Below are 21825 nucleotides of genomic sequence, written 5' to 3'. Positions count from 1 at the left end.
AGTGTTTCCCCATACATTCATTCATTCGTGTACTGGCACAGATATTTGGCAAAAACTATTTGGCCATACTTTTAAAAAATACTTAAGATTTGAGTCTACCTTTTTGCATTCATTCACAAACACATTATGATGGGACTGTGTGTAGCTTGTACTTACAACTTTGTACAGTAGATGGCATCTACTGTAACTCCTTCCCAACACATCTGATCCGCACATACTGCAAATGACTTAGTTGTGCATTAAAGCAGATCCGTTCATCAGTATAGTGATATACTACATGTATGACATACCATCTTTCAAATCAGCACACACTTACATGGATGGAAATATCATGAGGCCCTTGTGACATTTTACTGTATTTTGCTTGAACATTTAGTATTGAAACTACAATAAACCATGCATATACAACTCACACAATTTAGCATATCAATTTATTGGCAGTCAAAAATACATCTATTTTTTTTAAATTAGGATTGTACAAATAACTGGAGCACTTCTGATACTTTAAGACACACTGGAGTCAGTTGTACACTTCAAATGTGGCCAAAGATATATTTGGTGAAACAATACATTTCATATGCTAACAACCAATTACAACTAAGTTTCAAAAGTAAAACCAAAAAAACACTAAAAAATAAAATAAAACACGAGAGTCTGGAAAATTCCTTTCTTCAAATTAACGATCCCTGCGGGGGAAAAAAGAAAAAAAGTCATTTGAGAACCAAATCAGTGACCCATTGACCAGAAAAAGCCACACCATATTGCACTGCTGAGTCGCAAAGCATAATGCCAAGCTGAAAAAGCCTTGGTGGGAATAGTAGTACAGTAGCAATAGTAGCGGTATTACACTATTCCTTAGTGAAAGTGTACTCAAATATTTGACCATACGAGGGCAGTGTACGACTAAGAATCTCACCGTTGCGGTGTAGCGTTTCTGTTCTACAGTGAAAAATGCATCATTTTGCCCACCCTATACAGTTTGTCGTCCAAAAGTTGCTAGTTTAGACAAACAAACAATCTGTGCAGACAAACGTAACCTTGACAGGGTGCAGATCTGCAACAGTTTCAACTATCAAGCATCAGCCCAGAATTGTGTTGCCTTGACTGTGGCCGTATTGTCATTTTGATAATTGTTTGCTATACTTGTAATGTTTAATAGCAAACTAGATGTGTGCATGAACTGTGGAAATAATGAACGCTATGTAGCTTCGTCGAAATACCACTGAATCTATAACCAGAACTCTCGATGAATTGCATAATTATCTCTTTTGCCATGTTGAAATTAATTGTGAGTTAGGGGTGTAACGATTCATCGATGTGGCGATTTATATTCCTATGATCCAAGTACATAGATCGGTGTTCAGCAAGTTGCTATTCCAGGTGACAAAAGGCAATCAATCATTTGCATAGATACTAGGAACTAAAGCATTGGATTTAACCAAGGCAGGCTTTATATGGATGTGTTTTTTGTTTGTTTGTGTTTAGAACTTAATAATGTAGGAAAATGAATTTACTGAGTGGGTAAATAATTATTACAAGTACATTTTAGAATCACTGTTTGCATTGATGTCTATTGATTGAATTATTGCTGAGTGTTTTAAAATAAGTACAGTATAGTATGACCGTTTCATCAATTCGTCTAATAACTTAGTGAATGATTACAAGTAGTTCATGGAAAAAATGCTTTAATAAATAATTAGCGGAGTAGGTGAACATCTGTTTAAGTGTGTCAAAGGTTAAACAGCCAGAATGTAGACAAAACTACCTTGACATCGGCTGAGGAAAAGAATGTTGTTTATGTCAACAACTACAGGAAGTCTTATCGGGACAGCAAAGTAGCCGGCTATCATCTGCTGGCGTCACAAGCTTCGTCAAGAAATTTAGGAGAAAGTTATCTTTGGAGGGACTGGCGCCAATGGTCCGAGCAAACAAGTATAAAAATGACTATGGGACGATCGGGGGGGGGGGGGACTCGTTTTCAGCCAGGAGATGGGGACAGGTAAAGTGAAACAAGCTCCAGGTACCTGTAGACGGTGGAAACTATCCTGTCTGACTTATTCTTCAATACATTTGGAAAAAAATCTAAAATTGTTGAGTCTTCCTTTTCATAGTTGGAGATTAAAGAGAACGCAAGGGGGAGGTGAAATTGGCTTTATTAATTAATTTTCCAAAGTGGTCCTTTGACCTTTAGGAGGTTGTGGAGAATTTAATCTACAACAATAAAGACATTAAATGTTACTCCATTAAACCTGCCTGCATGTGACGTCATCGCCACGTGCCAGCACAACAAAAGGCGCAATGAGATTTCACACAACACAGACTGTCCATTTTAGCCATGCAAAAATCTGACACTGCGTGCGTGGTAGATTTGGAGCGTCCGTGTGGACATCTTTCAAAATATTTTAATTCCTATTCATGTTTGTTATGTAGATTACTTTGGATTTAATTTAAAAATCAGATTCATACTGAGTGTCGGACCACATCCACTCATACAAGCTTCGAAAGTTAAGTCCAACTTTAAGCCTTTCAAACTCATGGACAAGATGAAGAAAAAAAGGTATGTAGGATATAAACTTTAATACCTGCTGATGAAATTTCATTAAAATCTAAAAATCTGTTAATTTTGCCCCGGAATTACTGTGTGCATGCAATTTGTAGTGTGGTGTGGAACCGAATACAGTGTGCTGCTGTACTGAGTGCACGAGGCATACATGAAAAGTATGACACCGTTTTCTTCCCTGGACTTTCTGACTACTTTTAAAACAAATGTCACAGCCCAATTTATTATAGAATTTGTAGTACGGTTGTACTTGTGGGTTGATCACAACTTGTGTCTTGACTTAAATGGATAGTTATTTTTTTTGACATGAAGTTGTATGACATCCCCATCAACAGTGTAGTACATCAACAGTCACTTACCCCCACATTTCCAGTTCTGGTCGGATTTCCGTCGGTTGCTGAGGCCATTTAAGTAAAGACCTTGGCTTCTCAAAACAATGTGTTCAAAAGACTAATACATTTGCATCGTAAAAATGCCTCCTTGGGGGAAAAAAAAAAAAAAAAAGTCCGACCTCACAAATCGCTCTGCGTTACATTTGTCTCCCGACGTGTCCTTGCACACTGTAGCCTCTCCATTCTTATGTATGTGATGAAGACGCTCACATCCACTGGTGCCAACTTTTCAGTAGGGAAAAGTAGCTACTGGCTGTCCTAGAAGTCTGTAAATGTCGTCTAATTTGCATATGAAGCTGTAAAATGCTGTAGGAAAAAAGCACAACCTCCCAGGAGAGACAAGAGTGAGTAAAAACACCAACTACATTTAGAACTACAAATAAACTTGATTAATCCTTTTTTTTTTTTATTTAAAATTGGCCATAATTATATCAAAATAAAACAAATATTTTATTTTATTGGCCAATACGTCTCAAAGCTCTCCAATCACACGTTGGCTATTGACGGGGGGGGGGAACAAAAAACAAACAAACGTCGTCGTTACTCTTCTAAAAGAGGTAGTGTTCTGTGGGTGGTGTAGAATTAAGCAGGCCTATTAACTCTTCATAAACTTTAATCACACGCTCTGTCCGGGTTGTACAATTTAGCTTTATCTCCCCAGCGTCTAGCGCTTCCTCTGTTGGTCCCATTAGCTCTAACGCTGCCTCTGTTGGTCCCATTAGCAGTGTCACAGTGCCCTCTACTGGTCAAGCATGTACAGTAGCAGTATAAATACTGATTGAGCGACTACAAGGCAAAATAAAATAAACCAGTCGGCTTGTGTTCGTATCCACGAATGTTCGCTAGTCAGATGTTCGTAAGTTGGGGACCTAGTGTACTTACATTCACCCAAATAATTTTAAGCTAATTCACTTCATTTTACAAATACAGTAGCAATAGACTAACAAAATATAAAAACACACCCTCTTTTATCCAGGCTTACTGAAGCTTAACATTTGCGTTTTAGATCTCGCTGTGTAAAACAGGGCGGGCTCCAGCCCCGCGGCATCGCGGCTCGGAAGTGGACTGTGCACGCTAGAAAAAGTCACTAATCACTTTTGAGAAAATAGATGTCATTAATAGGGGTTGGAATGTCGGCAGATCTATGGACAAGATCACCAAGTTGCCAACACTGCTCACATCTTATTTGCTGTGGAACACATGTAAACAAGATGGCCACGGCCCTCCATTGCAGAAGAACATGAGAACGTCTTCATCACATACACAAAAATGGAGCGGTGAGTGCGCAGGGGACACGGTGGGAGACAAATAACGACAGGCAATTTGTGAGGTATGAGGTTTTCGGGGAGGCATTCTTGAGATGCAAATGTATTACTCTTTTGAACACATAAGTGGCCCCAGCAACTGGGGTGGGGGGGGGTTGCACTTACTGTACTTTTATTGAATATTGAAAATGAGAGCAGAAAAGGTTAACCTCCTGTTAATTCAACCTGAAGTGTTGGCTGCACTCCAATCAAATGTACTGTATGTATTTGCCATTAATTGTTTATATCCATAATTCATACCCGATTTCCTTACCGAAAAAAAACAGGAATCTAGGAAACTTCACCGGCACTGTCCAATATCCAGTTTAAAAAAAAAAAAGTTACTGAATCGATTTAAAGTTCCGGAATTGTTTGGGATCATATCATTCTGAATGAACCAATATCGTCCTTGAATCATATTGGCAACCACAAATCGAAATTGAAACGAACACCCCTATTGTGAATGATTTCCCCTCCCCCCAAAAAAGGTGCTTCTAACTTCTAAATATGCACAGCAGAAAATAGAAAATGAGGCAGGTGTAGCTCCAGATACATTTCATTTTAAAAACTGTACTTTTGAGTTAACACAAATGTTGGTAATTTCAATGATGTCTTGAAACTGTGTGCCACTGCACGCAGACAAGCGACAATGTTTGTCAGTTTCACTCCTGCATCAGTTTATAATTTACACTTTTAACATCAGAGCCCTCTACACATGAAATAACACCCCTGCCCACTTTTATTAGGGTCAGTCTCCTGAAAGGGGTACCAGACAGGGTGCAGTCACTTTGAGGGGCATGACGCACAGACTACAGTGATTTGCAGCTATAACCAAATAAAAATGTACTGCAAACACATTGAACAAACAGAGGAAACAATGTCAAATATTTTCTTCCGAGTCTTTTGTATAAAACATGATCTGATGTTAATTTTACCCGTTTGCACATCGCCATTTTGTGTGAGGCAAAAGTGTTTCACAAAGACAATGAAATAAGAAAAACGGTAGAACGAGAACAAGCAGCTGAATTACATTTCAGCTGCAGTGATTTCTAAAAAAAAAAAAAAAAAAAAAAAAAAAGCCTGATTTTACTGCATCCAAAACATGTACTTCACAAAAAACAAAGTATGCATTGCAAACGTAACAAGCGTAGTCCACACAAAATGCAACAAAAATTTTATTGCGGAAGACTACATGCAAATGAGCTTGTATACTATGCGGCGGCAGACATGCAACTTCACCATGCAGTTTGCACCTGACAAGAACAATGTGGCAGACTCTCTCCAAAGACACAGCCAGCTCTGCACCAGATGCCACACAGTGCCTGACCTCATTCTCATGCAGAATGGACAGCAGTTTTCCTGCCTCTCCAAGCTGCATCAGCGCAGGAGCCTGTGTTCACCCACCTATGTGCGTTTACCCCAAGAACGCATCAATGACTCATCCAAGAGGTCACAAAAGACCCCACAACATCAACCAAAGAACTGCAGTCCTCACTTGACTCAGTTAAGGTCAAAAGGGCAAACAGAGCTTGCATGGCAGAGTTCCAAGACGAAAACCACAGCTGAACAAGAACATTAAGGCTGGTCTTAATTTTGCCAGAAAACATCTTGATCCAAGACGAGCGAGCGAACACAGACGAGACAAGCAAATACTCCGGTCTGACGAGACAAAAGTTTCACTTTTTGGAAGGTGTGCGTCCGATTACATCTGGTGTATAAGCAATGCTGCATTTGAGAAAAAGTTCATAACAGTAAAACATGGCGGTGGTAGTGTGATGGTTTGGGGCCGTTTTGCTGCTTCAGGACCTGGAAGACTTGCTGTGATAAGTGGAACCATGAATGCTGCTGTCCAACAAAAAAAAAAAAAAAAACAAAACACCAAAAGTCTACCAGTGGTGACGCTCTTCTTGGGTAACAGAATGGCCCAACAGTAACGCTGGATGAAGCAGCAGTTCGACCTGAAGCATTGTGCTATACGCCCTGCGCACACCATATCTGAATGGGTCCGAATCTGTGATCCCAAACGGTCCTACAATGTCATTCTCATCAATGTCGCATCAGATCACTGCACAGTTGGCACCAGCCACATTCTGTCTAGCCGACGGCTCATGCTGGCATGCCAGCAGTCTTTAAGTGCTGCCGCCACTCCCCGCTTCAGACCCAGCTGTTGCAGTCGATCCATGCCACAGAGTTGTGACGACAACTGGGATGGGCCAGATGTGCAGCCATCTTTTCCACCTGCACCATGCCCAGGATGATCTTTGGCAGTTTTTTTTTTTTTTAAATAAACATCATGCTTTCACGGAACTTTCACGGAAGGTGAAGTGTGTTCCTGCAGTGCTCATTAATGTTTTAAAGCAGGGGTCCCCAACCACCAGGCTGTGAAAAGCTTTCGGGAACAATGATAAAAAAAAAAAAAAATTAAAATGCAAAAACATTTTTTCAACATTATAAAGTTTTGGAAAAAAAATATTGTTAAAAATGTTTACAGATTTGTCGGTTTTATTTTTTTCACGTGGTTATGCCTAGCGGTCTTTGAACACACCATAGTTGTGTGCTCTGAGACAAAGTGAAAGTTTTGCCGATGCTGCCAGAGGGAATGAATGAATATATACTGATAGATAGATATAGATATACACACACACACACTTTCCAAAAAATTAGAATGTCATGGAAAAGTTGTTTAATTTCCATAATTCCATTCAAAAAGTTAAACTTTCATAGATTATAGATTCAGGGCCCACAATTTAAACGATTTCAAGTGTTTATTTTTACATAATTTGGGTTTCCGGCTCATAAAACCCACAAAAACAGGAATTCAAAAAATTTGAATACTGTGAAGAAATCACCATTTACTTCTCAGTTTTTTCAGGAAAAAAAGAAAGAAATTAGGATCACATCAAATCAATCAAAATATGGTACTTTCAAAACGACATGACAATCTTCAATACTTGGTTGGGAATCCCTTTGCCTTAATCACTGCCTCGATGCGACGTGGCATTGAAGCAATCAGCCTGTGGCATTGCCTGGGAGTTATGGAAGCCCAGATTTCCTTGATGCTTGCTGTCAGCTCTTCTTTGTTGTTGGGTCTGGTGCCCCTCATTTTCCTCTTGAGAATACCCCATAGATTCTCAATGGGGTTTAGGTCCGGTGAGTTGGCTGGCCAGTCAAGCACTGTGATGGCATGGGCATCAAACCAGGTTTTGGTGCTTCTGGCGGTATGGGCAGGGGCCAGGTCCTGCTGGAAGATGAAATCTGCATCTCCATACAGATCCTCAGCAGAGGGAATCATGAAGTCCTCTAAAACATTCTGGTAGACTGTTGCGGTGACCTTGTATTTAAGAAAGCAGAGTTTACCAACACCTGCACCCCAAATCATGACGGACTGTGGATATTTCACACTGGACCTCAGGCAGCTTGGGTTCTGCTCCTCACCCGTCTTCCTCCAGACCCTTGGACCTTGATTCCCAAATGAAAGGCACACTTTACTTTCATCGGAAAAGGAGGACCTTGGACCACTGGCCAACAGTCCAGTCCTTCTTCTCCTTGGCCCAGTGGAGACGCTTCCTACGTTGGCTCAGGTTCAGAAGTGGCTTGACCCGAGGAACCAGACAGTTGTAGCCCATCTCCCGGATGCGTCTGAATGCCTCATTCCACTCTTTTTGGATCTCTGCCAGATTCTTGAATCTTCCCCGTTTGATAATCCGCTGAAGCCCACGGTCATCTCTTTTGCTGGTGCATCTTCTCCTGCCACATTTTGCCCTTCCTCTAGACTTTCCATTGATATGTTCGGACACAGCACTCTGTGAACAACCAGCCTCCTTAGCTATGAACATTTGTGGCTTACCCGTCCTATGGAGGGTATCAATGATGGTCTTCTGGCCAGTTGTCATGTCTGCAGTCTTTCCCATATTGAACCCAACTGAGACAATTGAACCAAACTGAAGCAATTTAATGACACCTGGGGAAGCCTGTGCAGGTGATTTGACTTTAGTAGATGATTAGTGTGTGACACTCAGTTTAAAACATTCATGCCCTGCAAAATTTGGGCTGATTTCTTCACAGTATTCTAATTTTTTGAATTCCTGTTTTCGTGGGTTTAATGAGCTGGAAGCCCAAATTATGTAAAAATAAACAAATAAATACTTGAAATCGTTTAAATTGTGGGCCCTGAATCTATGAAAGTTTAACTTTTTGAATGGAATTATGGAAATTAAACAACTTTTCCATGACATTCTAATTTTTTGGAAAGGGTCTGTGTGTGTGTGTGTGTATATATATATATATATATATATATATATATATATATATATATATATATATATATTTTTTTTTTTTTTATTGGGAAAGAAAAGATACATGTCAAACCCAGGTAGTGAACAGACTACAAACCAGGCATGTTTCCAATATGCTTCAATCATTCAACAGGGTAGGGATATCTGTTGGAACATTTTTTTTTTTCCTGGACAAGAAAAAAAAATAAGATCCAACGGCATTGATGAAAGTTAGCACACCTCATACCGAACCTCAGCTTGTGCGAGAGCCGCAGTACATTGAAGCTGATGTACTTCAAATTGCGCAAGGTTGATGCAGCTGTAATCACAGCCTCTTCACGTTCAATAATCAAATCACAAGACAAAAGGAAAAAGAAAACAGTTCCAACATCTAATTTGTGACTCATTGAAATCAAATGCATTGTGCTAAACTTCATTTGTAATAAAATATTCCTGGTCTGTCATTTCAGGAATTGAAGTGTCTGGTTGCCGCTTGTTCAAAAGACTCCATTTACTGTAATTATTTTGGCAAACCGCATTTTGCACCATGCTTGAAAAACAGGGTAAACTGCAAGGCAAATAAGACAAAAAGGTACGCACAAAACACCTGTTTTTGCTCCCATTTTTCATGAGCTGAAATCAAAAGATTTTAAAATTGTATGTACGTGAAAGGTCTTTCAGAAATTTTGTTCACAAATCTGTTAGTGAGCACTTTTCCTTGCTGTGATAATCCACCTACCTTACAGGTGTGGCATATCTAGATGCTGATTGGACAGTTATGTCAGTTATAGTGAAGGCCTATTATTCATACACTTGTGCTTAGCACATTAAAGAGAAAAAAAAAAAAGTGCATTGATTAGTAATTTTCCTGGTATTACAGCCTACCCAAATGGTTATTGCGTTGCCTTTTTTTTTATAAATAGATGAAATACTTTTCCCATATCCATACCACATCCTGTCCCAGGTTTGAGGCCAAACTTTGACTCAGGACTCAACATATACAATCAAGGAGTTGTATAGCGCTCTCCTTCAGCAACAGTCACAAAACAAATACAATCAGGAAGTTACCGAGGTCTGATCAGGTGCTACTTGAATGATGAACTGGTAGGAAGGCATCACACAATGCTGCAACACCAGTCTGGTCAGATCTCCATCTTCTGTTCCGGCTTCTGATGGCATGGCAAAGCCATCTTCAACGTTGTCCTCTGGCATATTCAGAAACTGTCATGTAAAACATGCACAAAATGCTTACAGTACATCTTTCATGTTTATTCTTTCGTGTTGTTTCTTCCCAACCCACTAAACAGTACATTTAGTTTTCTTTAAGTCTACCCTTTCTTCAATACCTCTGAAACACTTGGGAGTATGTGTCATTTTTTTCCCCCCACATGACACAAACCAAACCAATCACAATGTCACAGTCCCATTTCCCAGATAATTGGCGCAAAGCCCAAATGAATTAAACCATTACCCCTACAGAGTCTGCTCCGCTGTTTGGCGGTATACTGCCACAGTGGCTAAAAAAAAAAAAAATGCGCTAATGATGCGCTAATGATGCAGTTCAACAAAACCTCAATTCCCCAAACAGAATTAAAGTGGTACTGCCATGGTGGTTATCAACTGTCAAGTTCGGTTCTCGGCTTTGTGCTCAGTGCACGTTCCCATAAAAAAAGGGGGCATTTGATGTCATATTCTACTTCTGCGCAAAAATGAGACGCAATCCCAGCGGGTGTATTTTACACAAGATGAGCAAGTTATTATAAGTTCACAAAAAGATTAACCTTGGCATAAAGCAAAATTGGGAGGACAACCGTCTTCATTGTTTTTGTATTTTACTGACATCAAATAGTGTGTTTTATTGCACAAGTTCAGTTTTTTTTTTTTTTTTTTTTTTTTATTAACACTGTCGGGATGAACACGCAAATCTACTGTTTTTCTATGATGACACTGACAGCTAGTAAGTCACATTGCCCTATACATAAAAACACTGATCCGCTTATTAATGGCCATGTCAAAGTGAAATAATTACACTTATGTGACAAATACTCTGACGGATGAGTTGCATCAGCGTGCTCATGAGACGTGCTGTACCTCGTGGTCACCATTAGGTGACAGTGTTGACATGTTTTGTGACTACTTTTTAGTTTATTAAAAGTAACTTTCATTGCAGTTAATTGATGCCAGGGGCCAGGGCTGGCCTGTGGCCTAGGCAATGTAGGCAAATGGTAAGGGCGCCAGAAGTGAGGGAAGAAAAAAAAATTACAACTATTAAAAACTGATTATGTCTTACAATTAACTGTATAGCAAAGCCTATAGTCGTGATAATTATAATATCTCATAAGGCTCCCTATTAAATTAACACCGATGGTATTGTAAGTTACACAAACATGTACAAAACTGTCGTGTCCAGGGGAGGAAAAAAAGACAAAAAAAAAAAAGGGACAAAGACGGAGGTCATGTTACAGTTAAGTCACTTTTCTGTTGCAGAACAATGACCGATAGCGTCATTAACCGTTATTGATTAGCCAACTATGCTATGCTAACTACCCAGCGCTGTTAGTTTTAAAAAGGTCAGTTAAATTTTATCAAAAGGCCCAAGCTGTTATGGAAAAGAGTAATGCAACTACTTCCTACTACCTTACCTTCCTCAGGTAAATGTAAATATTCGATTTATTCAACAGCGTAATGTTAAAATTTGTTTACATTGTGACACCTGGTTGGCTCACGTTTCCCAGCTTGTAATAGTTAATCAAAATGCTATTAACGTCTCATGCGCTTATATACTTAGTTGTAAGCCGAGCTGTTTGTTCTATTAGTTCATATTATCTAAGTGTTTTTATAGTGTTAAACTTTGTCAGTGTGCATCATTAATAGTAGAGCATAACATTACACTGCAGATTATTTTCATTCTGCTAATTAGCATTTCACTGTAATGACAAATTGATATTACTAATCTGCATATCAAAAAAATGCATTGTACAGGTATATTATACAGTACAATATAGTCTACAGTACATTATGCATGCATTGCTTAGGTTTTTCAATTATATTTTATTCTTGAAACCAAGTGTTTATTATTATACTGGTGTTAACTACTCTTCTCTCCACATATGCGCTGCTGAGATTCCTCAGTCCCACCGCTGCAAGTCCTCCTGTTCCCTCCACCTCAGCAACACAAACCAGCAGTGATGCAGCAGCATCAAGCGCTCCTCCTGTCCCATCCACTTCTGAAACACAACCCAGCCGTGATGCAGCAGCATCAAGCGGACTTTCTGCTGCTCCAATAGACCCGGCTGACAGGCCATCCTCTAACTGATTAGGTACGAATAAAGTTGGTTCACAGTGGCCCCTTTCAAATAGGAAACAGCTTCACATTCGCTTTTAAAAAAAAAAAAAAAAAAAAAAAAAAAAAACGGACAAAAGGTGTCAACATTACTATTTTAACAGACTCTTAGTCAATGGAGAAAAAGTAAGAAGCTGGCTTATGTACTCTGCTGCAAACGTCTTTCTAAACGAGAGTACAAACTGAATAGGGAAGGACAAAAAAAAAAAAACGGACAAAAGGTGTCAACATTACTATTTTAACAGACTCTTAGTCAATGGAGAAAAAGTAAGCTGGCTTATGTACTCCGCTGCAAACGTCTTTCTAAACGAGTACAAACTGAATAGGGAAGGACAAAAAAAAAAAACAAAAAAACTGTAAAAATACAATAGCCAGGAGCATAATGCTCACATGGCAACAAGAAAGGACGGAGGTTAGTGTTGCAAAAGGGCTCACGATAAATACTGTAGATGGCACGTACAGACGTTGAGGGGAAAAAGGTGGTGTGATGTTCTACATTGATTGGCGGCAATAATTGAGTCTTTAAGTGAAAGAAACATGGCTTTTAGGGGTTCCACAGACAAACACATCCAACCATCTTCTATGCCACTTATCCTCACTAGGGTTGCGGATACGCTGGAGCCTATCCCAGCTGACCTCAGGCTGGAACATTAAATAAAACCAGACAATTAACATTTTCTGAAAAGGTGGAGCTTATGGCCAAATTTGATCCAGTGATGAAGGGATATGTCAGGAGGGTGGAAAGTGGAGCTGGCAGTCATGTACATTATCTATGTACATGTACATAATCCAAAATGAACCGAGACTACATCAGTTCTAAAATAATACAAGGGCTTTTTGGCTCCCTTTAATAAGTTTTTAAAAATGGCATTGTGTTCAGTTGTGTTGTCATTGACTAATACATACATTTGTTTGATGAAACATTTAAGCGTGACAAACATGCAAAACAAAAAAAATAAATTTTATTCCTGATGCTCAAAAATTGAGCATATCTAGCTTAATTCCGTGACTGAAAATCTCTTATAGATGGATATCAGGGAATGCTAGCGCGATATTGGAAAAAACGCTCCCGTCGTAGTGCTGCTTCAATTCTTGTTCCCAGGTCCACCGGGTTCTCAAATAGTGACGCCATCTCCGAATTAGTTAAACAGCGGCGCTTTCATCCATTTCCTATGCCGCTTATCCTAATTAGGGTCGCGAGGGTACGATGGCGACTGTCCCAGCTGACTTTGGGCAAGAGGCGGGGTACACCCTGGACTGGTCGCCAGTCAGTCAATCGCAGGGCACATATAGACAACCATTCATACCTACGGACAATTTAGAGTTACCAATTAACCCAACATGCATGTTTTTAGAATGTGGGAGGAAACCGGAGTACCTGGAGAAAACCCACCATGCGCATGGGGAGAACATACAAACTACACAGATGGCCAACGGAGATTCGAACTTCCCGATCTGACTGTGGACACATGCTAACCACTAGGCCACTGTGTGGCCCGCGGCACTTTCATATCAGATTTTAAAAAGGTGAAAGTCTGGCGTTTAGCCTAAGTTACCAGGGTGATATAGCCACTTTAAAAGAGCTACCTTCGTTGAACAGGCATGCCCGGCTTTACACCTTGCCAGCCCACTAAACTCTTTGTAGTATACCGCCAGTATCTGTCAGCTTAGAGTCTAAACTAAAATGTCTAAAAATTCCTTTGAAAATCTGTTTCCCCATAGGACTGCTAGCTGAGAGTCTAATTTGCATAATTGGCCATGATGCATGTACTGTAATTGCAGTGGACGCTGTAGAAGAGAAATAATGTGGGAGACAAAGTGAGTTAAAAAAGCAAAACTCACTCTTGTTGCTTCCTTTGTCATTCACAGCAGCACCCGCTGCTCGTTAAGACATGAGCTTTCATGTCAGACTCCAGTAAGACCACAAAACGTCACTAGATTTGTCGCTTTTTGGGGAAAAAAAAAAAAAGCAGTATCTCGAACAAGGGGGCCAAAACTCAAAGCCTATTGTACATTACCCCCAACCCCACTATCTTTATTCATCCTAAAATTTAACACTTGTATATTTCTGCATATTGAAAAGTATTAAAAACCTTAACACCTTGTCCTTTTAGCCAACATAATAGGTTGAGCACACTCATGCATCATCAGTGCGCACACACTCGTTTGAAGTTGCCAACAAGACATGCACCAATAACCCAGGCTGAAAAAAGTTAATATGGTCAGATTTTGAGAAAATGTCTCATTAGCACCGACGACTAGATACAGTAAGTAATCAGCCTTCACACTTTATCCCGGTTCCCTATGCGCACAGTGCTGGGATTGGAACATAATACTGTATATATATTTTATACTAATATTTTCAGGTTGGGACAAAATGCACTTGACACCTGGTGAATGTGTCATATGGACACTTTAAAAAAAAAAAAAAAAAAAATTTACTTCACTGGATGGACTTGGGAGTGGGGAAAATAGCATTTTTTCCCCCATCCATCCATTCATTCATTCCCTGCTTGAAATTTCCAACTTTCCGATGTCTGGATATACGACTACGGTTGTTTCGGCATGGTTCATTTCAATAAAGTGATGGTTGACTGACCACCTCCTTCACAAATCCCTCCATGAGCTTCAAACGGTCCAGAATTCAGCCGCCAGCACGATCACCAGAACCCCTTCTTTTCATCACATCACCCCCCCCCCCCCCCCCCCCCCCCCCCCGTCCTGCAGTACCTCAATTGTCTCCCCGTCACGTCTAGAATTGAAATTAAAAACCTGCTGTACACATTCATGGCCATCCAAAAGCTCACCCCCCCCCCCCCCCCCCCCCCCCCCCGATCTCAACATTGCCGCCACCTCCTCTCACTCTGATACTCCTCAGTCCACCTCGCAACCCCACTTGCTCACCTCAGCACCATGGGTTGCAGAGCTTTCAGCCGCTCTGCTCCCAAACTTTGGAACTCTCCCACCGGACATACAGACTCTTCTTTTCAAAACATTTTATTCTCCATAATTTTATGCCTGTTTTTTTCCATTTATGTGTGCGCTGCTTTTAACTGGGTATACGTACAGTGTCCTTGGGTTCCTTGAAAGGCGCTTACAAATATGCTTTTATTATAATCATTACCATAATTATTACTACAGTTCGTGAGATTTGTAACCCCAAAGAGTTTGCAGCTGTGGAACGGGCAGATTGAGTTTCCCCAGCAAACTTCGCTGTGGTTAAAATGATCACTTTTGACAGTCAGGTTTTATTTTGTATAGACAGGGTGTAAGTGCTACCGCTTTTAGTTGTGTACAGTTTTTGACTTTTGGTCTAAATCTGGCACCCTTAATAGTTGTGAATCTCATGCCATATACAAAAACAATATTGTTTCCACTTTTAAAATGAAAACTGCCAGGAGTGGTTTATACTGGACGAGTCGATTAAACAAAAATCGCTGTAAGCACTTTGATAAGGTTTGTGAGGAGGGCCAACTCATTGCAAATTTTCCCAAACGCTTCCGTGGGCCGGATGACAAGTGTGATTTAGAAGGATAATGCCACCTTGACACATGCATGAAATTTTCCCTCTGCACTGTACAGTGCTTGAGCGCCAAACTACATTCAGACATTCCCATTAATGTATCTATGAGCGAGAGCAAACAGGTAGGGCCAAATTTGTGGAAATCTGCCACAAATATGGAAAACAGACTATTTTGCGACTACGTAGACAAAAGTACATCACACATCTGCTTCTCATGGTTAGAAGACTTGTGAATACAAAGAAAATACATTATAAATGATTATCGCCAGTAGTATTTCAAGTGTGCTCCATGAACACTGAAAAGCGTGTAAGAGTGTCCTTGGTCTGAAACAAAAACAAATGCCTGCAAAGCTTTAAAGAAAGGTTTGCCAAATATGAGCAGGCTAAATGTATCATAAATTAGCAATGTGGTGAAATGGTTACAAAAGTTAGAGCCATGCCGAAACATTGTAGCTTTATAACCCCACCCCCCAAACAACAAACCTAAGGATTAACTCAAGAATGTGAAAGTAAAAATGTATGTACACAGTACAAACTTACATCATCCACTTCCCAAACGTTATTGTCAAAGCCATCAGTCTGCCCATAGGATATTGTATTCTTCAGGAAGTCAGTCTCGTTACAATCAGTCTAAAAGAACAGAATGGAGTTAAACAACTCAAATCTTTGAATTAGAACAGTGCAGGGGCGAAGGAACATACATCAGTCTCCTGTAGAACTGCAAGTAACAATCGAATGTACTCTGTTGCAGCTTTAAGAGTGTCCACTTTACTGGGCTTGCGGTCTGGTCGCATCAACGGTACCATACGTTTCAAGCGAGAGAACATGGTGTTAAGGTTCCTTATCTGCATAGATTTAGACACCGAAAATTAGTCACTCACAGAAGGACAAAAAAAAAAAAAAAGGGATCCATGACAGTGCTTAAGTGCATTATACACCTGATCATTTTAAGACCAGTTGAAAAATTGCTAGACTTGGCATTTTGCACATTTGGATGAGGTTTTAAGTAGAGCTACAATATGCAAAAACATATGAAACTTTTAAAACAAAAAAACCCTGAAATAAACTTTTCAGGTGATAACCTAAGACCGCAGGCTATAAAAGCCAAAATCTGCTCAAAACGGCACTCACTGTCATGCCTTCCTGATGGCTAAAGCCAAGAAGCTCTCTGAACGTGGTCGGATTGTCGAGCTGCATAAGCAAGGCCTCTCGCAGCGTGCCATTGCTGCTGAAGTTGGGCGCAGTAAGACAGTCTACATTTTTTTTTTGAAAGATCCTGAGACCACCCCCTCCCAAAAAAATAAACACCTGCGCTGAGCCAGAGGATCCGATGGGCTGTCCATCAAGACACAGGGCGGTGTTCGACCCACATTAAGGCCCTTACTGGTGCTGACTGCAGCACAATAACCATACAGCATCTGCGGGAATAGGGTTAAAAAAAAACAAAACAAAAAAATTAAGACCTCGTCTCCTTCAAGGCCACAAAACTGCCCGCTTAGACTTTGCCAGGGAGCATCAAATATGGGACATTGAATAGGTTGGAAAAAAAAAGTTTCATTCTCTGATGAAAAAAAAAAAGTAACTTTGACGGTCCAGATGGCTTCCAACATTACTGGCATGACAAGGAGATCCCACTTGAGATGTTTTCTACCCGGCACAGTGGAGGGGGTCCATCATGATCTGGGGTGCTTTTCCCTCCCCCCCCCATTCAGTGGAACACTGGAGCTTCAGATGGTGCAGGGTCGTCAAACGGCAGATGCTTACGTGCAAATGTTGCAGCGGGAATCCCTCATGACTGAGGGCCCTCGTCTGTGTGGTAACAGCTGGGTTTTTCAACAGGACAACGCTGCAGTTCACAATGCTCGCTTGATGAAGGACTTCTGGGAGAATAACACTCTTTTGGACCATCCTGCATGTTCCCCTCATTTAAATCCCATAGAGAACATTTAGGGATGGATGGCAAGGGAAGTTTATAAAAATGGCCATCAGTTCCAGACAGTTGATGCCCTTCGTGAAGCCATCTTCACCACTTGGTGCAATGTTCCCACTAGCCTCCTGGAAACACTCGCATCAAGTATTAACAAGAACGGTGGAGGTGAAAATTTGCACGAATTTACATTTTAGACCGAGGTTGAGGTTCCAAGTTGAGCTTTCAAATGCAGAAAAAAAACAAACAAAAAAAAAAACTTGGAGTATGTAATGTATTGAAAAACAAACTGAAATGAATGTTCAGCTGATCAAAAGTTTAAGACCACAGGTTACCAGAGAAACCCCACAAAAAATATATATATAAAAAAAATAATAATAATATAAAAAGGGACATGCCCAAACCTCAAAAATTGGTTTGGGCATGTGTGATGCCAGTGCTTCCAGGAGGCGAGTGGGAATGTTGCTCCAGGTGGTGAAAATGCCTTCACGGAGGCCATCTACTGTCAATTTTTGTAAACTTCCCTTGCCCTCCATCCCCAAATGTTCTCAATTGGATTTAGATCAGGGGAACATGCAGGATGGCCCAAGAGTGAGGTTATTCCTCTGGAAGAAGTCCTTTGTCAGGCGGGCATTGTGAACTGCAGTGTTGTCCCAGTCATTACCACACAGACGAGGGATTCCCCCTGCAACATCTCCACATAGCCAGCTGCTGTTTGATGTCCCTACACAACCTGAAGCTCCATTGTTCCGTTGAAGGAAAAAGCATCCCAAATCATGATGGCAAACCCTCCACTGTGCCACGATCTCGTCATTCGAGTAACATTGAAGGCATGAGGACCGTCAAGTTTATATTCTCTACCCCCCATTGAATAAATCTTTTCCACCTTTCAATATCTGTTTGGTGCTCCTGTGCAAATTCGAAATGGGCAATTGTGTGGCATTGACTGAGATGAGGCCTTTGAAGTAGTTTTTTTGTTCTTAAACCCCTTCTCTCACAGATGCCGTCTGATGGTTATTGGACTGCACTTTGCACCAGTAAAAACCTTCATTTGGGCAGAGAATCATCCCATGGCTTGACGGACAGATGAACAGCCCACTTCACTTTAATGGTTGTTTGCAATAAATTGCTGACAAATTTTTTTGTCTCATTCCCATTTTAAAACTTCTTTAGAACCTCTAAGATTTGACAGCACAAAATGTAATTGCAATTTTTCAGCTGGTCTTAATTTATCAGGAGTGTATAATACAATACAAGAACAACAAAACGAAATTATTCCCTTTACTTACATAAAACTTAGCAGTATCAAATGGTACTCATTGAAGAACTAGTTCCAGTAGCAAGAACGCAGTGTGTGCCTCACTCAGGCCGGTAGAACAGTGTGTGAGCTACACTGAGGAATTATATAATTAATCGCCAGTCATCAATTACTCCCTGCAAAATTCACATGTTCTGCTGTAAGCCTCGGTTTGTTGTGTTGGTACATGCATCCTCCATCAAGGCAGAAGCTGTAAGTTAGAGCCCAACCCTGGACTGTTTAATATAAACAAGTGGAGGCTCGTTATGGGGGCTGAAATGATATATGTCCATGTCCACCCCTGCTTCCAGACTGCTGGGACTGCTGCCTAATAAACAATATCAATGTAATAATAATAATAATAATAATAATAATAATAATAATAATAATACCACCTCAATAACAAAAACTTGTGAATATAAACATCAAGGACGAGATGTCGCGCCGCCCTTAGTATCTATACAATCGACATTTGAATCGATCCCCCCACCCAAGGATGAACCTCACCGTGAGTTGCTTGCTAATCAGCGGGTTAGCGAGCTATTGCTTTACGTTCAAGTTAAGGAAAGTGGACTTCCACAGTGAATGCCTGCCCCTTGTGGAACTCAAACGCGGTGTTCAAGTGCACGAACGTAATCATTCGCTTACACATAAAACAACCGTATCAACTCACCCTCAGCCGTTCCTTGGCGTTGACCTGCTCTCTTTTTTTCACAGTTTCGTGGAAGTCCTCAGCCACCACGTAGAACCCATCCTTGCCTCGTTTGAACTTCTCAATGTTGCTGTAAACGGGCAACGCCGACTCACCTGTGAGACGCTTCAAAATGTCACTCATTAACTCCTCCTCTGGCACCTTCATTTTATCGAGCAGTACCTAATTGGAGTCATGTAACCTGCCGTGTGATGGTTAATGAACTGCCATGGTGGCAGGTGGCGACGGTGTGAGGTGATGGGAGGAGAGCTCCACACCTGAGCTGCACCTCCCTTAATTAGGTTGCGTTGTTTTGTTTTTTTTGTTTCTGTTTTTTTTTTCATATCAAAGTTACATGAAGTTATCTCTTTGTGTATTAATGTTACTGCTCTTTAATCAACATTTAATTTGGAACATTCCTATAAGTCAATATTACAACATTCATGGACAAGACCATGCTGAGCAGATAATGTCCGTTGTAGTAGAGACGTGGGAGTATTGAATGAGTCATTCACTACCTGCAAGTTTTTTACTGAACTGATTTTTACTAACTAAATTAAAAAAGGAAACCAGGTAACATGTCAGGGAGTGATTAAATGCGGGACAAGTCAGGGGAGGTTGAGCATGTGAAAGTTTATGCCCATGCACTCTGTGACGGTTGACTCAAGTAAATCGAGTACTTCATTTGCAGCAGTGAGTGACTCATAAGAATTTGAGTCAGTAAAAGGAGTCGAGTTTCCCAGCACTGGGACACACAGCAGGGGTGTTCAAAATGCGGTGCGGGAGCCATTTGCTGACCGCAGCTCGTTTGTGAATGGCCCGCAGCATATTCTACAGTTAAAAATCAACACGCATTACAATATTACACAGAAAGCAAATAAAAATTAGGAATGACCTAAATATCCCCAAAATTACGCCTACAAAAAAATGGCCGGCTACCTTTGTGACAGTATAGGCTCTTTGATGATTTTCACGTATATCACATTTCCTCCCAATCGCGCTGTTTGCTTTGCTCATGAAAAGTGGGCCAAAATAACTGTCAAAAGGTGCAGGAGTCTTATGGAGCGATACAGGAAGCGCTTGGTTGAAGTAATTGCATAATTTCAAATTATGACAATTTTTTGTGAATTTATTTTTCCATCCATATTCTATGCTGCCAATCCTCATTAGGGTCGCGGAGGTATGCCGGAGCTTATCCCAGCTGACTTCGGGCGAGAGGTGAAGTACACACCGGACTTGTTGTCAGCCAACTGCAGGGCACATATAGACAAACAATCATTCACTTTCACTTTCATACCTATGGACAGTTTAGAGTCGCCAATTAACCTAACATGCATGTTTTTGGAATGTGGGAGAAAACCGGAGTACCCGGAGTACCCACGCACACACGGGGAGAACATGCAAACGCCACAGAGATGCTCAATGGAGATTCAAACCCAGATCTTCCCGATCTCCTGACTGTGTGGCTAACATGCTAACCACTAGGCCACCGTGCGGCCAAATTTCATTTATATTATTGAAGTATTTAAATGACTATTGTATTTAACTAACATGTCACAAAATTCTGTACAAATAAAAAGACATTGTTTTGGATCGTTTTCAATCTGGAGCTCTGTTCAAGATCTTACCTCATCCATTGAGGATGATTGTAAGAAAGGTGAGGGATCAACTCAGAATGACAAAGTCAACTGACCATTGTCGAGGTATCCTTGAGCAGGGTACTGCTTTGTGCTGCTATGGTACAGTATGTGTATGTAATATATGAAAAAGAAAAGTGAGCGACATCACCATTTCTCATCAGGGTCAGGTAGGCCTATGTATTGTATAACATGTCTGTAAAATGCTTCTCAGTGTATAAAACCTGTGCTGGTGTTCAAAGTATCAGAAATGTCAAAAAGAAAAATGTCAGGGGAATAAATACATTGTGAAAAATGTGAAGTGAGTAGTGTATGGGTGAAGGTTTTTAATAAATGATTTGAATTCCATTTGAAGAAATTAAAATTATGCTTTGTGTAGATACACATTTTATTCATGTATATTGTATTTGGCGGCCGCACGGTGGCCTAGTGGTTAGCATGTTGGCCAACACAGTAACAGTCTGGAGATTGATTCTTTTATTGATTGATTCTGGGTTAGATTCTCCCTTGGGCATTTCTGTGTGGAGTTTGCATGTTGCATGTTCTCCCCGTGTGTGTGTGGGTTTTCTCCGGGTACTCCGCTTTCCTCCCACATCCAAAAACATGCATGTTAGGTTAATTGGCGGCTCTAAATTGTCCATAGGTATGAATGTGAGTGTGAATGTTTGTTTGTCTATATGTGCCCTGCGATTGGTTGGCGACCAGTCCAGGGTGTACCCTGCCTGTCGCCTGAAGTCAGCTGGGATAGGCTCCAGCACCCACGACCCTAAAAAAAAAAAAAAAAAGAGGAGAAGCGGTATAGAAAATGGATGTATTGGGCTATTATTGTCATTAAGTACTATTGATTCATCAATATCTGTCTTAAATCTCTGTAGAA

The 21825-nt window shown here is 40.6% G+C and overlaps 1 protein-coding gene across 1 annotated transcript; it reads right to left on the bottom strand.

The window, feature by feature from the left end:
* Positions 1 to 544: 544 nt before the first annotated feature.
* Positions 545 to 19532, bottom strand: figla (folliculogenesis specific bHLH transcription factor). The gene is made up of 5 exons (XM_054772423.1): positions 19294 to 19532; positions 16098 to 16241; positions 15937 to 16026; positions 9599 to 9751; positions 545 to 686 (listed from the first exon to the last, which is right to left on the bottom strand). The coding sequence occupies exons 1-5, from the start codon at positions 19477 to 19479 to the stop codon at positions 672 to 674; spliced, it is 588 nt and encodes a 195-aa protein (XP_054628398.1). The 5' UTR covers positions 19480 to 19532; the 3' UTR covers positions 545 to 671.
* Between the last annotated feature and the right edge of the window lie 2293 nt (positions 19533 to 21825).

Source organism: Dunckerocampus dactyliophorus, chromosome 4 (genome assembly GCF_027744805.1).
Source record: "Dunckerocampus dactyliophorus isolate RoL2022-P2 chromosome 4, RoL_Ddac_1.1, whole genome shotgun sequence".
Lineage (NCBI taxonomy): Eukaryota > Metazoa > Chordata > Actinopteri > Syngnathiformes > Syngnathidae > Dunckerocampus > Dunckerocampus dactyliophorus.
The sequence above is the reverse complement of the archived record's forward strand: the minus strand, read 5'-3'. Positions and strand labels throughout refer to the sequence as shown.